The sequence below is a fragment of the Etheostoma spectabile genome, chromosome 22, assembly GCF_008692095.1.
Source record: "Etheostoma spectabile isolate EspeVRDwgs_2016 chromosome 22, UIUC_Espe_1.0, whole genome shotgun sequence".
NCBI lineage: Eukaryota > Metazoa > Chordata > Actinopteri > Perciformes > Percidae > Etheostoma > Etheostoma spectabile.
The window spans coordinates 14,590,465-14,602,596 of NC_045754.1; the positions used below are offsets into that span (position 1 = coordinate 14,590,465).

The window sequence follows — 12,132 nt, forward strand, 5'->3', positions numbered from 1 at the left end:
GAGCTGCCTGTCCCCAGAACACACTGTAAAAAACCACGGTCTCCGTAGAAAGCTTGGGGTCTACAAACGGCAACAAAAAAAAACTGTGCCCACCTGCACCACGAAGCATACTCAAACAGTGTTCCAGCCAGTGACCAACAAGAAGGATGTGGGGGTGGGGGTGGGGGGTTAGTGCGCAGAAGCACAGAAGGGAGGTGGAGGGGACGGGATGAGGAGGACGGAGGGGCAAGTTAGCCTTGTTTTGTTTGAACGTCACTCATCATCACTTAGAGCACCTTTGAAGTAGCTTAGACTGATGTTGCTCTGTGTGTCTCCATAGAAATGGGGCGTGGACTCCCTGGACTTCCTGGTCTCCCTGCAGCACCAGCTGTGGCATCGGCTTCCAGGTACGCCAACGCTCCTGCAGCAACCCGACCCCTCGCCACGGTGGACGAGTGTGTGTGGGCCAGAACCGCGAGGAGAGGTATAACACACACACACACACACACACACACACAAGTTCATACATTTATTCACTTGTACAGATTATAGCAAATACATATGGTACATGCATATTTGTATTTCTGAGCGTTTTAAAAGAAAAAATAAGCTATTTTGTTTGAGAATTTGCAACCTGGTCTAGGGAAGCATGACTTTCCCTGGGCCTTTTTCTTTTTTTCCACTTCTGTCTAACTTTGCGACAGCCAATTAAGAAGTGGGATAGGCCTGCGCTTGGGTAATTATCCGGCTTTCACACACGGGACTAGTCTACGTTTTGAAGCTTTGTTAGCTTTGCTGTAGAATAATCACCTTTTTAAAGATGTGTTTCTATGGTTTCCAAGTAACCTTCAAGGCCTAAAAAAGGAAATCTGTTTTTCAAGGAAAAAGCACAAAGAGACATACAAAGCAGTCCAGGTAGAACAGGTCAAGAGATGAGTATACTTCAGGTCAAGATTTTGTGCCTCTATCTCTTTTTACCTCAAAGCTAGGTGTCATCAAAAAAATGATGGAGGAAAGCTATGACAGTTTAAAAATTACACGACACTGGCTACATTACATGATTCTAATTCCATTTTATTAGAAACTGGCGTTCCTTAATAAACTGAGGCATTCTTCTACCGTGTCCATAGTCTCTGTGTCACCAAGCGAGGCATCATGCTTATGATTTTTCAGCTCCTGCTGTGAACCACAGGTGAAGGCAGAAAAAGTGCAAATAAATACAGTTCAGAGGTTACAGGAAAGGAAAAGGGAGAAATAATTTGTTACCAATCGTTACCATGGCAACAGAAACAGCATTGCGATAGAAGAGTGATTGGATCCGGCCTTCAAGGATGAACCCTATATTGCATCCTTTTCTTTGCTCCTTTCTCCGCACTTTTTCATTTCCTCTCTCTCTTTTCACCTTCCACTTTTCCTTTTCTCATTCACTGATTCTCCCAAGGACTGCTCCACCAGGAACTCTGAGGAAAATATATAGAGTAACCGGCAAAGCCAAGTTGTTCACAAAACACACCAAAAATGTGCTGGCTGGTAGTAAAGACCAGGGAAGGCCAGAAGCAGGTTTAGCCACCCCCTCTCTTTCTTTTTCTGAGCTTTAATCTCCTTTGTTTCATCTCCCCTTCCTGCTCTCAGTTCTCGCTCTGTTCAGCTGTTTAAAACACCTTAGGCCAGTTAGAGGCCAGCTGTGAGGGCTGGAAAAAGATCTTTGAGAAGACAGAAGGTGTGTGTGTGTGTGTGTGTGTGTGTGTGTGTGTGTGTGTGTGTGTGACAAATGGACATAAGGGTCCCAGAGAAAGAGAAGACCAAATGTGTTAACAGATGAATTATGCTGTGTCTGTTTGGGTCTGCCTGAAGGAGAGAAGATAGGGATGCTAGAAAATGTTTGTTCAATATGAGCATTTTCAGGTGTGTCAACAATGCTTTCTCATTTCTTCTTCTTTTCTCATTAAATGTTCAACCTGTATATTGGTGTCCAAAAACTTCCACAACATCTGTTGTTTATAGTGCCCATGTGTGAAATAGGTCTTCTGTACAAGCTTTAATCTACATGACATGAAAAGGGCTGGCACTTTATCAGCATGTGCACACTGAACTTAATACCGTGGAAGACTTTTATTTTATGGGGCACAGGCCTCCTTTCAGAGGTGTTAGGCGTCTGCAATAAGCCTCATAACTCACTTTATGCACAAGACTGGAGTGATATGGAGTGAGCTCATATGTACACATATTTACGAAAACTTAAAGAAAGGCCAAAAATCAACTACTTCTCCCATCTCTTTTTTTTCAGCCAAACGGCTTCCTATGAGTTTGGCCCTGGTTGTTTGCAGCAGGCAGAGCTATTAAAGATAAAGCAAATGTTCTGAAATTGGCCGTGCATGACAGCGCTACGGGCTTAAATCTGGCTGGTTAATGTCTGCCTTTATGAACCTTCTGTTGGTATTTTCCCTTAACACATTGATATCTTCCACATTGCTTACTCAGCCTATAGCGAATAATTAGCAGCGTTTTAGTCTGATCAGCTGTGTGTTTTTAGAGTGAACAGAAAAGGATGAGATGGACTAAAGCTTTGACTTGTCTGTAATGGTTAGTGTGTGTGATTATGAGTTTGAAGCTCTAAATCATTAATTGCAAAAGTACATTGTGCTGTGGTGCAGCAGAGATGTTTTGGGTCTGCATACGTGCGTGTGTGTCTGTCTGTCTGTCTGTCTGTCTGTGTGTGTGTGTGTGTGTGTGTGTGTGTGTGTGTGTGTGTGTGTTACAGTCTTGCACAAGCTCAGGCTTGTGCAAGATAGTAATCCACAGTCTTCTTGACTTCTGCACTCTCCTATTCCAGCTGTATCAGCCCACTACAAGGTTGCCGATTAGTAAAAGTGGTAAAAGAACACACTGCTCTAAGGATTTTTACAACCAGGGTTTACTGAATGTAGCTTTTGATTTGCCCTGAACAATAGCAGCCTGAGCCTCTGGGGGAAGGGTGTAACGTTAAAGCTATGTTAGCACAAGAAGACTCAGTTTTCCTCAAAAGGCACCCATGTGCCAAAAGACAACAAAATAGCAATAAAAGCTATTTTATAGTATGCATAAAAGTTATAACATAAATTATATGGCTCTAATAAGGCTGGCAATTGTCTATTGTTGTTGTATAATGAGGACTGAGTAATTAAGTATTTTAGATTTTGCAGTAATCCTGTCTTGTAAAACAATGTAATTAGAGATGATGCATGCATCTTCGTGGCTTTTTTAATAGTCTATATCAATGAATTATGCCAAATGCATATGCATGTTCATTAAGATTTGAAATGGAATTGTCTTAGATGTACTTTTATGCAACAGTGGCTATGAGGCTATGAACAGAAATATACCGCACAGACCCATCTCTGGTAGCATGATTTAATCGAATGTTCCAGTTCACAGTGCAACCTATTCTCTGCACTCCATGGCCACATCAAAGAGATACGTTGGATTTTGTTGAAGTTTTGCTTTAAGTGAAGTTTGCATGCCTTTTCAGTCATCCCTGTCTTGTGGTATGAACTCTTTGTAGCTATTTCAATTCAGTGGCAAGGTTTCAAAAGTGTGGCGACATCTCCAGTGCCCTTCACATATAATTGTAGTGCTCAGTCAGATAAAGTAGTTATTCCATTTTCCACAGACCACTTAAAAGACACTGTCATGCGTGATCCAGTTATATGTACCCTATTGTCAGAGCTTGCAAAGTACCTCATATTGCTTTATTTAAATCTTGTAACTACAATACACAATCCCATAATTACTTGAAGACACACTCATCATTCTTTATAATACAAATTGATCAAAAGAGTTCCCGACTTATCTTATTAAATAAAGTTACATGTTGATCCCATGCGGCCTTTGCACCTTCTTCCCAGATACTGTAATGAACACCTGCCCTGCCCACCGCATGTTTACTGGTCGGCTTGGTCGGCATGGGAACGCTGCACAGTGCCCTGTGGCGGAGGAATCCAGTCACGACGCAGAACCTGTGAGAACGGCAACGACTGTCCCGGGTGTGGTCAGGTATGTCATGCAAAACAATAGCTCTAACATGCACCATACCTATAATATCCCTCTTTCTCTCTGTCTATTTGTTGTTTAGGAACGCATAAGGCATTTGATGCGATGAGCAGTCAGTGGTGATGAAATTGAACATCTACACAACCAAATCCCCTGGCTATATTTACACAGTGTCAGCAGCCATCAGATTTATTACCAAGACGCATTTAACACCACACATACAGTAATCACTCCACATATGAATAGGCTTATTTTTGCTACAAAGCAATCTCCGAAGCACGGATGATGCAAGGAAATGTTGAGCGCTCTCCTTGGTGACAGAATGATGTGGTGCTCCTGTTATTTCTGGGGCTATCTTCACACTCGCGCACAAACAAACTCCCTCATCCCAGTCCTGGTAAGAAAATAAGCGAGAATGATAACTGTAGCTTCTGGTGTCCCTCTTGGAAATGGATTAAAGAATATAGGTCAGGGTCTTGTGGATGCAAGGGATTCTTTGTGTGTTTTTGTTTGTTTGTTTGTTTAGAGGCTTTCTTTAACATTTTATTTTGGTAGAGAAATTGATTAGGATGGTTTAAGGTAAAAGCCGATCTGGCCGAACTCTTTTAAATGGCTAGTTTAGATTCAGGGTTTAGAATTATGAATATAATAAGTATTACGCACATCTATGGCGCGGTGTGTGCATTTATCTAAATATGTACTTTTTCGCAATGTGTACTATGTCGAGTACTGTATTGGACACAGGCATCAACTGTGTCAAATTAAAAGGATGTTAGATGAAACTTGTTTAAAAAACAAATCTGCCAAATGTTGAAAAAGCATTCAGCGACCCAAATCACATTTAGCTAAAGAGCACATCACACAGGTTGTTTAATGGCCCGTTGTGAAGCTAAATAACACACTGCCAGCGTTATGAAACATCCCACACAAGGCCTTGCAACCTCAAGAGCATATATAGTATCTGATGATTGCCCATGACACATTAGCCAAATGACCTCCCATTAAATAGAAATTTAGCAGTCACACCAAATCATCTCCGTCTCACACACATATACTCACATTCCCATCAGATGGCAGCTGTCTTATTTCTGTCATTGCGCAGCGACCGTTATCCACACAGAGGAATCCTGGGAATGCAGCGGCATTCATAGAGTAACTTGGTTCATATAAGGAAACTGATGACGAGCACGAGGGAATCTAAGTACCTCGTCACTGCTGTCTCCAAAAGGGAAAGCCTGTGTTTGACTGTGGTTGTGGGTATTTTTGATGTTGGAGGACGAACACAGGCTCACTGAGCAAGAGAAGTTAGATGTAGTTTTTGTTGGTGTCAGGGGAGGGGACAGTTTCCTACTCATTACAGACACTTACTTTCACTTTTTTTCTTTTTTTTTTGTTCCCTCATCGACTCCTTGTCTCCAGCCACTGGGACATGGACTTAATTGGGGCAACATAGTTGTAATTACATGCAGATATCAGAGACACCGTCTCGATTTCTGGGAGGACTTTATTTGGACAGCTTCGCTAACTTGTGTTATAGCTGCATATTAACTCATATCAAAGAAACATTTGCTGCCTTTTATTTACAACTCTGATGGGGTGCTTAATGCCACAGCTGTCAATGTTTAACAATTGCTTCAATACACGGTGAAGCCCCTAAGAAGTGAAGCTCAAGTGTTGGAGATGGAAAACAATTTAAACAAAATGCAACATTACAACAGTTAGGTATATACATTTGTTTAGCACTTGAAGACCAAAGAATGACCCCCCCACCCCCACCCCAAAACAAAAGTGAAAAGTGTGATGCGTTTGGTTTTTATGTGCCATCTGTCTGTGTTGTCTTCACCCGGACAGATCCATGTTTAATTAAACAGAAGGAGACCACCACACACACATAATCTCACACACACACTCACACACACATATACACAGGTTGCAACTTCTGTCATCACAGCTGACAGACAGCCTACTGAGAGCTGAAAAGATGAACACTGTGTATGTCTCAGACGTTAGAGTGCGAATGTACGTGTGTGCATCCATGTTTACCCGTCAGGATTGATATCCCACAACCCCCTGAGAACAGCTCCCTTTGTTTTCCAGACAATTGACAGCAATGAGCTAACATCTGCTTGGTGTTTTACAGTGATGTTCTGCAGAGGATTTGCAAGAAATACTAACTTTTGGGTATCAAAGATGGACTGAAGGTCAGGCTAACAGATAACAAACTATTTGCTTCTGCCTGCTCCTTCTCAATTATATTTTTTTAATTTCTGATTGGTTGCATTTTATTTTATTGTTATTATTGTTTTGTCTTTCAACATTGTTGATTGTTTGAGATAAATAAAAAAATGAAATGACCAGTCTGGCCAACACTCCTGACATGCTGTAAAGTGAAATGTGAAATCTATTCAGCTGTTACTTTATTTTTGATTCTCTATCGATCCCTGAAGCGAAACCTTCTACGCTTATACCTCCTCTGCAGGGAGCTCACAGCACATATTCAGAATAGTACTTCAGTATAGAATCCCTACTAGTGAAACTAGTAGAGATTCAGGTCAAGGACACTCATTTAAAACTTAAGTGCCTCTACTCACTGTGCAACCCTGATACCCTAAAAAAAGAAATGTGGCCACATACATGATTAAAAGAACAAACTGTCTAGTTGTTTCATTTCCATAAAACTGCCCTTGGTTTGCCCTGTGTGTCATTGACTCAACAGTTTTATCATCATGGAAGTATTCAGTCCTGAGGGGCTTGGTGCCTTATTTTGCTGATGCAAAAGGCCACATGACTGCAACTTCATCAGTCTGCGCCCTGGTCCATGCAGCGCTGCCCTGTCTCTCTCGTTTCACTGTATCTGCATTACAGGTTTGAATCCCCAGAGGAGCTAGCAAAATCTGGGCTGGAAATAAACAAGTGAGGCCCTGGTGGCCCAGCTGTAAAGTACTGTACCATGAGTGTGATGCTTAACACCATATTCTACTGAAAACTGCAACAAAAAAAAAAAAGAGGATGTGTGCTCAGTCAGCCAACCTTGGATAAATTGTAAGGACAACTAAAATCATAAGTCAACTGCTGATTCGTCGATATATGACATTTAAATCGTTTAAATTCTTAATTTAATAGTATTGGATGACGTGCAGTACACAGAACACATAGTATACAGAAGACACGCTTCCGAGGTCTTTAAGGAGACAAGATTCACTGTGGTGTTTCATACTTTATGTAGTAAAGTACATCAAATAACTCTCACATCCTGGGAGACTTTTATTCTCAGCTGAACTGCACATCTTGACTCTTCCTCTCTGTGTTAAATAACTCAAATATGGACCATGAAGAACTGACGGTGAACAGAGGTGCTTAATGACACCGAGAGCAGTTCTATTTACCTGCCAGACATGCAGCCAGACTGCGGAATGAAAGTTAAGTAGTCTGTGTTTGTGTAGGCAGACTGAAGTGTGAACACACTTGTGTATTTTTGTATTGTGTTAGTCATTGTGTGTGTGTGTGTGTGTGTGTGTGTGTGTGTGTGCGTGCGTGCGTGCGTGCGTGCGTGCGTGCGTGCGTGCGTGCGTGCGTGTGGCCACTGGTGTGTATCCAGTAGACCTGTTCCTGGCCGACAGCAGGCTTCATTATGGAGTCGGAGAGAGGGAGAGAGAGAAAGTCAGAGTTTGACAGAGTGTGTTTTGGTGGCGCTGCTAATTGAACTGATGTGTCATGGAGACTTGAGGAACATTAGACCTCCGTCTCCGTGGACTCGACCGCAATAGATAAAGATGTAGGCCCTGGAGATGATTAGTCACTTTCATATCTCACATCTGGACCGTTCACTTAAACGTCAGGGTATAAGTTTGTATTTGTAGGCATCCTAATATACACCAACACACATGCTTTCTTCTCACTTCTCTCTCCTCTCTCTCTCTCTCTCTCTCTCTCTCTCTCTCTCTCTATCTCTCTCTCCCTCTCTCCCCCCCTCTCTCTCGATCCCTCTCTATCATACACACTCACAGCTCTCCCAGTCCAATAAGAAGTATAATGAGTGTAATGATGGTAGGAGGCTGGAGAGGCACAACTCCTTATTATTCACCTCCCACAGCTGGTCGGACCCCACAAAGAGTCTTTTGTACCTACATACTCATACACACACTCTCATCCTTACACACACACACACACACACAAGTAAGTAAGTAAAGATATAGAATGTATGTATTTCACTCTCCAGTCCACATTCACACATTCTTTAATAAAAATAAGAAGCTGAGGGCTTATACTTGTCCAGCCCTCAGACACTATTCTGACATGCGCACACACACACACACACACACACACACACACACACACGCACACGAACACACACTCACTCAATTTCTTCTTTTCATCTTTTATCCCCTCAGCCTATCCAACCTTAAAAAAATAAGCAGAAAGGTCTGTGGATGGATACAAAATAAGATAGGGGCTGCCTAAATCCATAACTCAGCCATGCATAAACTTATAAACATGCACAAGCTTCACACACACACACACACACACACACACACAAACACACAAATCAGGTACTTCACTCTATAGTCAACCTGGCACTTTCATACACACAGTCTTGCACATACACACACAAACAGCCCAACCACCACTTCCGTACTGACCAACCAGGCAGCCTGTTTGTGTGAGGCAGTAAAGATGCTATCAGGCGTCCTCCCACCCAGCTCTCCTGAGCTCCAGCCAGAAACACATTACAGTGATGCCCGTCTCTGAGCAGCTGCCTGTTAAAGGTGTTGCACAGCATAAAATCGCTGCTCTCCATTTACCCATAATGCATATCTGTGCTCTCACCCAGGCAGTGGGGCGCGGATATGAGCCGAAATCAGCAGACTAATTGAATCCAATTTTGTGTTCCACATGCCATTTGTCACATTTGACTGCTTTCCGCCATGTTTTCACTTTCAGTTAATTTCTCAGAAATTGAAATGTGAGCGTGGCCGAGTGAAGAGTACAGGAAATGTTTCTTGGATTTTGTTGTTTTCTTGTAATTGTATTACTTTGTTTTATTTCCTCACCATACCAACTGGAAAGAATGTGATGAAACATTGAAATAGCTAATTTTAATCAGCTTCTTTTGCCAAACTTAATTTGAATACAGTCTGGCTCTTTCCTTTTGTTCAGATGCACATCTACATGATCAACATGTAATACATGCCTAAGATGACTTTTTCACTGCTCTCGCTCAGTGAATGTCATTTTAATGGAGTTATTTTATTTGCTTGTGGGTGTATGTGTGTGTTGGTTTTATGGGTTTTTATGGGCAGAGCTATAGTGATGTTTATGTCACATTCTCGGGTCCATTATTAATGCATTATTCAAAACATTTTATAAAAAATGCCACTCAAAAAGCAAGGGGACTGTTGTTGTTTTTTTATTATGCCAGATTTGTATTCACATGTGTACCCACTATAACCAGGCTCTTTTATTGCAGGAAAAGACAATAAACTGTCTTCTGTCCTTCAACTTTTGCTTCATATCATGGACCCCCGGGTAGTACCAGGGTGATACAGGGGATCACCACAATATCTTTATGGCATTACGTCATACTCTCACCATCCCAGTTTATACAGTCAGTTTATTAGCTTTGCTACCAGCATATCTGGTATTATTTTTTTTATTATTCTACTTTTATTGAATTTTCTAAATAAAAGTTGCAGTGGATGGATTTTCTCACTTCTCAACAAGCCACAGAGCTTTTTATACGTGTTCAGTCAGTGGGTCACCTTTGTTACATAAACGCTGGCCACCTTGCTGTAAACTGCATATACTTTAGCTGTAGTTGATGTGGATTCCTTTGGAGACTTTGAATGAGGTTTAGCTTTAAAGCCAGTAATTATCTCCTTAGCCCTCTGCATCAACACTAATCCTCAGAGAGTGCAGGAGGAAACGCTTACCAGACAAGCCTCATTAAATATTTACTGTGTTTGGCCACCATCAACAACTCACACAACAAACACCCACAGATCGTTTGCCTTTTTCCCCCCTTTTATGCCATGTGTTTCTTTTTTGTCGCTGTAGGCGGCGGCGAGACGCTGAGGTGGACTTTTTTTTTTCACCTCCCTTTTGTTATTGGCTGATAATCACAGATTGTGCGCTGGTCTGTGATGCGTGATGATGTTAAATATTAATGTCTGGAGATGATTACTGCGCTGGATGGAGAGAGGCAGGAAGTGTGGTGGAGGTGACACCCTCATTCATCACGGGGCCCTAACTGAATCTAAATCCTTCCTGTGTTTGTAACCTTGATACCCCAAGGAAGAGAGGCAGGGGGAGCGAGGGGGAGAAGGAGACAGAAAAGAGGGCCGATAAGGAGAGACAGAGAGAGATGAAGCAGAGGCACAGAGTGGAAAAAGAAACAAGGAAAGGCAGGAAGAGAGCTGACACAAAGCGAGTTATGAACAGTGTGTGAAAAAAGGGTGAAAGAAATATAAAGATAGATAGATGGATGGAAAGTGAGACCAAGAGAGAGCGTAAAAGAGGAGGCAATATGGTGAAAAATAGACTTGCATACTATGTAATGTATAATGCTCCTCTCCTCAGCTGACCTGTCAGCCGATCCCATGTGACAGGCTGATGGATGTGCAGAAAGGAACTCTTATCTTATTTTGTCGAGGTCTGGCAGTCACTCAAGGCCTATTCAGCATAAATAAACAAGCGGTGAGGAAAATGGCAGCCATCTCACCTTATCTTCTGCGGTGTCATTTTCTCCAGACGTATCACTACCTCCTTCTCCTTATTCATTTAACTGGGCACAAAGGGGTCTGCACTGACTATTACCCACCTATTATATTCCTGAATCATATCATCAAAGAAGCAGAATATTTTAGTTCAAATAAAAGTTGGCTAAGAGAAGCAAAGGGAAAATATATACTTCTGGCACTTCTGAATCAGACTCACACATCATACTGTTGGGGCGTCAGTGATGTTTTTCATTTTTATGGCGCGGCTCTCAAAGCTACATGCAGAGGGGAGAAAGTTGCCATTATTGCCTTCTTTTCCTCTATCACTCCCCTCCTCTCCTCCATCCTTTCTCCTCAGTTATGAATTCAACTTGATGAATAACCTTTTCTGCCTGGCTGGTTTGCCTCTTGCCATGTTCAGCAAGTGGTCTGAAAGGAAAGTATCCTCAGTCAGGGTGTGCATGTAAAATGGCAAGCAACAAGGTATGTTGGGGCCAGGCAAAAAGGGCTTGATGCATCTGTAAGGGGTCTTTTGGGGGTTAGTGGTAGCCCACTGGAATCAAAAGTGTTTCAAGGATGAATGAAGCTTTGAAAAGGCATTATTGTGTATTATTTCCTCACAGAATAAGCTGTTAAATGTCATATTGGTCACTGTAGAAAATTTTAAAAGCCGTTGTCCTGTCCTTTATAATGCTTGGGAAATGCACCACATATATCTGTCTGAGCCTGTCATGTTTAACTATTGCTTAAATGATCTGGATTATCTCTTCCTATGCTAGACGTGGCAAATATACCTGCCTGCAAACGTGCTTGCCATGTAATAACAGTCTGAATGTGAAAGGCAGCTAGATGTTTTCTGTTCTATGATTGCAGGAGTACCAGTCATGTAACACCCTGCCATGTCCTGACCTAAAGAAGACCACACCCTGGACTCCCTGGACGCCTGTCAACATCTCTGACAACGGCGGGCACTATGAGCAGCGTTTCCGCTACACTTGCAAAGCTCGCATCCCAGATCCTAGCCTGCTAGAAGTAGGCAGGCAGAGGATCGAGATGCGCTACTGCTCCAGCGACGGATCCACCGGCTGCTCCACTGACGGTGAGTGCAGAGTGGAAGAGACAGATGGTCTTTTTTCCACTATCTAAGCCTCTGGATGTTTCCGTTATCTCGCTCCAACTGGCTTTCTGCGTCTCTGCAGGTTAGTTATTGGCCTCCTCGCCTCAAGCCATATATTCTTTCTGTCTGTGTCTGTTGTTCATTAGATCTTTCTTGCTGTGCTGTTCAAACTTTTCCCCTGTCTGTCCTGCAAAAGTTGAAGAGACGATATCTTAATCAGCTCTCTTGTTTATGATCCCGTCCTCCACAACTTTATCAGATGATCAAAGCAACAGACATGTTAATGAACTT

The 12,132-nt window shown here is 42.3% G+C and overlaps 1 protein-coding gene across 3 annotated transcripts in view; it reads left to right on the forward strand.

Moving 5' to 3' along the window:
• sema5a (sema domain, seven thrombospondin repeats (type 1 and type 1-like), transmembrane domain (TM) and short cytoplasmic domain, (semaphorin) 5A) overlaps nt 1–12,132 on the forward strand; it is a 113,742-nt gene that overhangs the window by 78,426 nt on the left and 23,184 nt on the right. For all 3 annotated transcript variants that reach the window (XR_004327503.1, XR_004327504.1, XM_032503940.1), the window contains exons 14-16: nt 320–463; nt 3,864–4,011; nt 11,598–11,823. Coding sequence is in view for 1 of the 3 variants with exons in the window: in XM_032503940.1 (XP_032359831.1) it covers nt 320–463; nt 3,864–4,011; nt 11,598–11,823 (518 nt within the window). In the remaining 2 variants the exon portion in view is untranslated. The remainder of the gene's footprint in view (nt 1–319; nt 464–3,863; nt 4,012–11,597; nt 11,824–12,132) is intronic.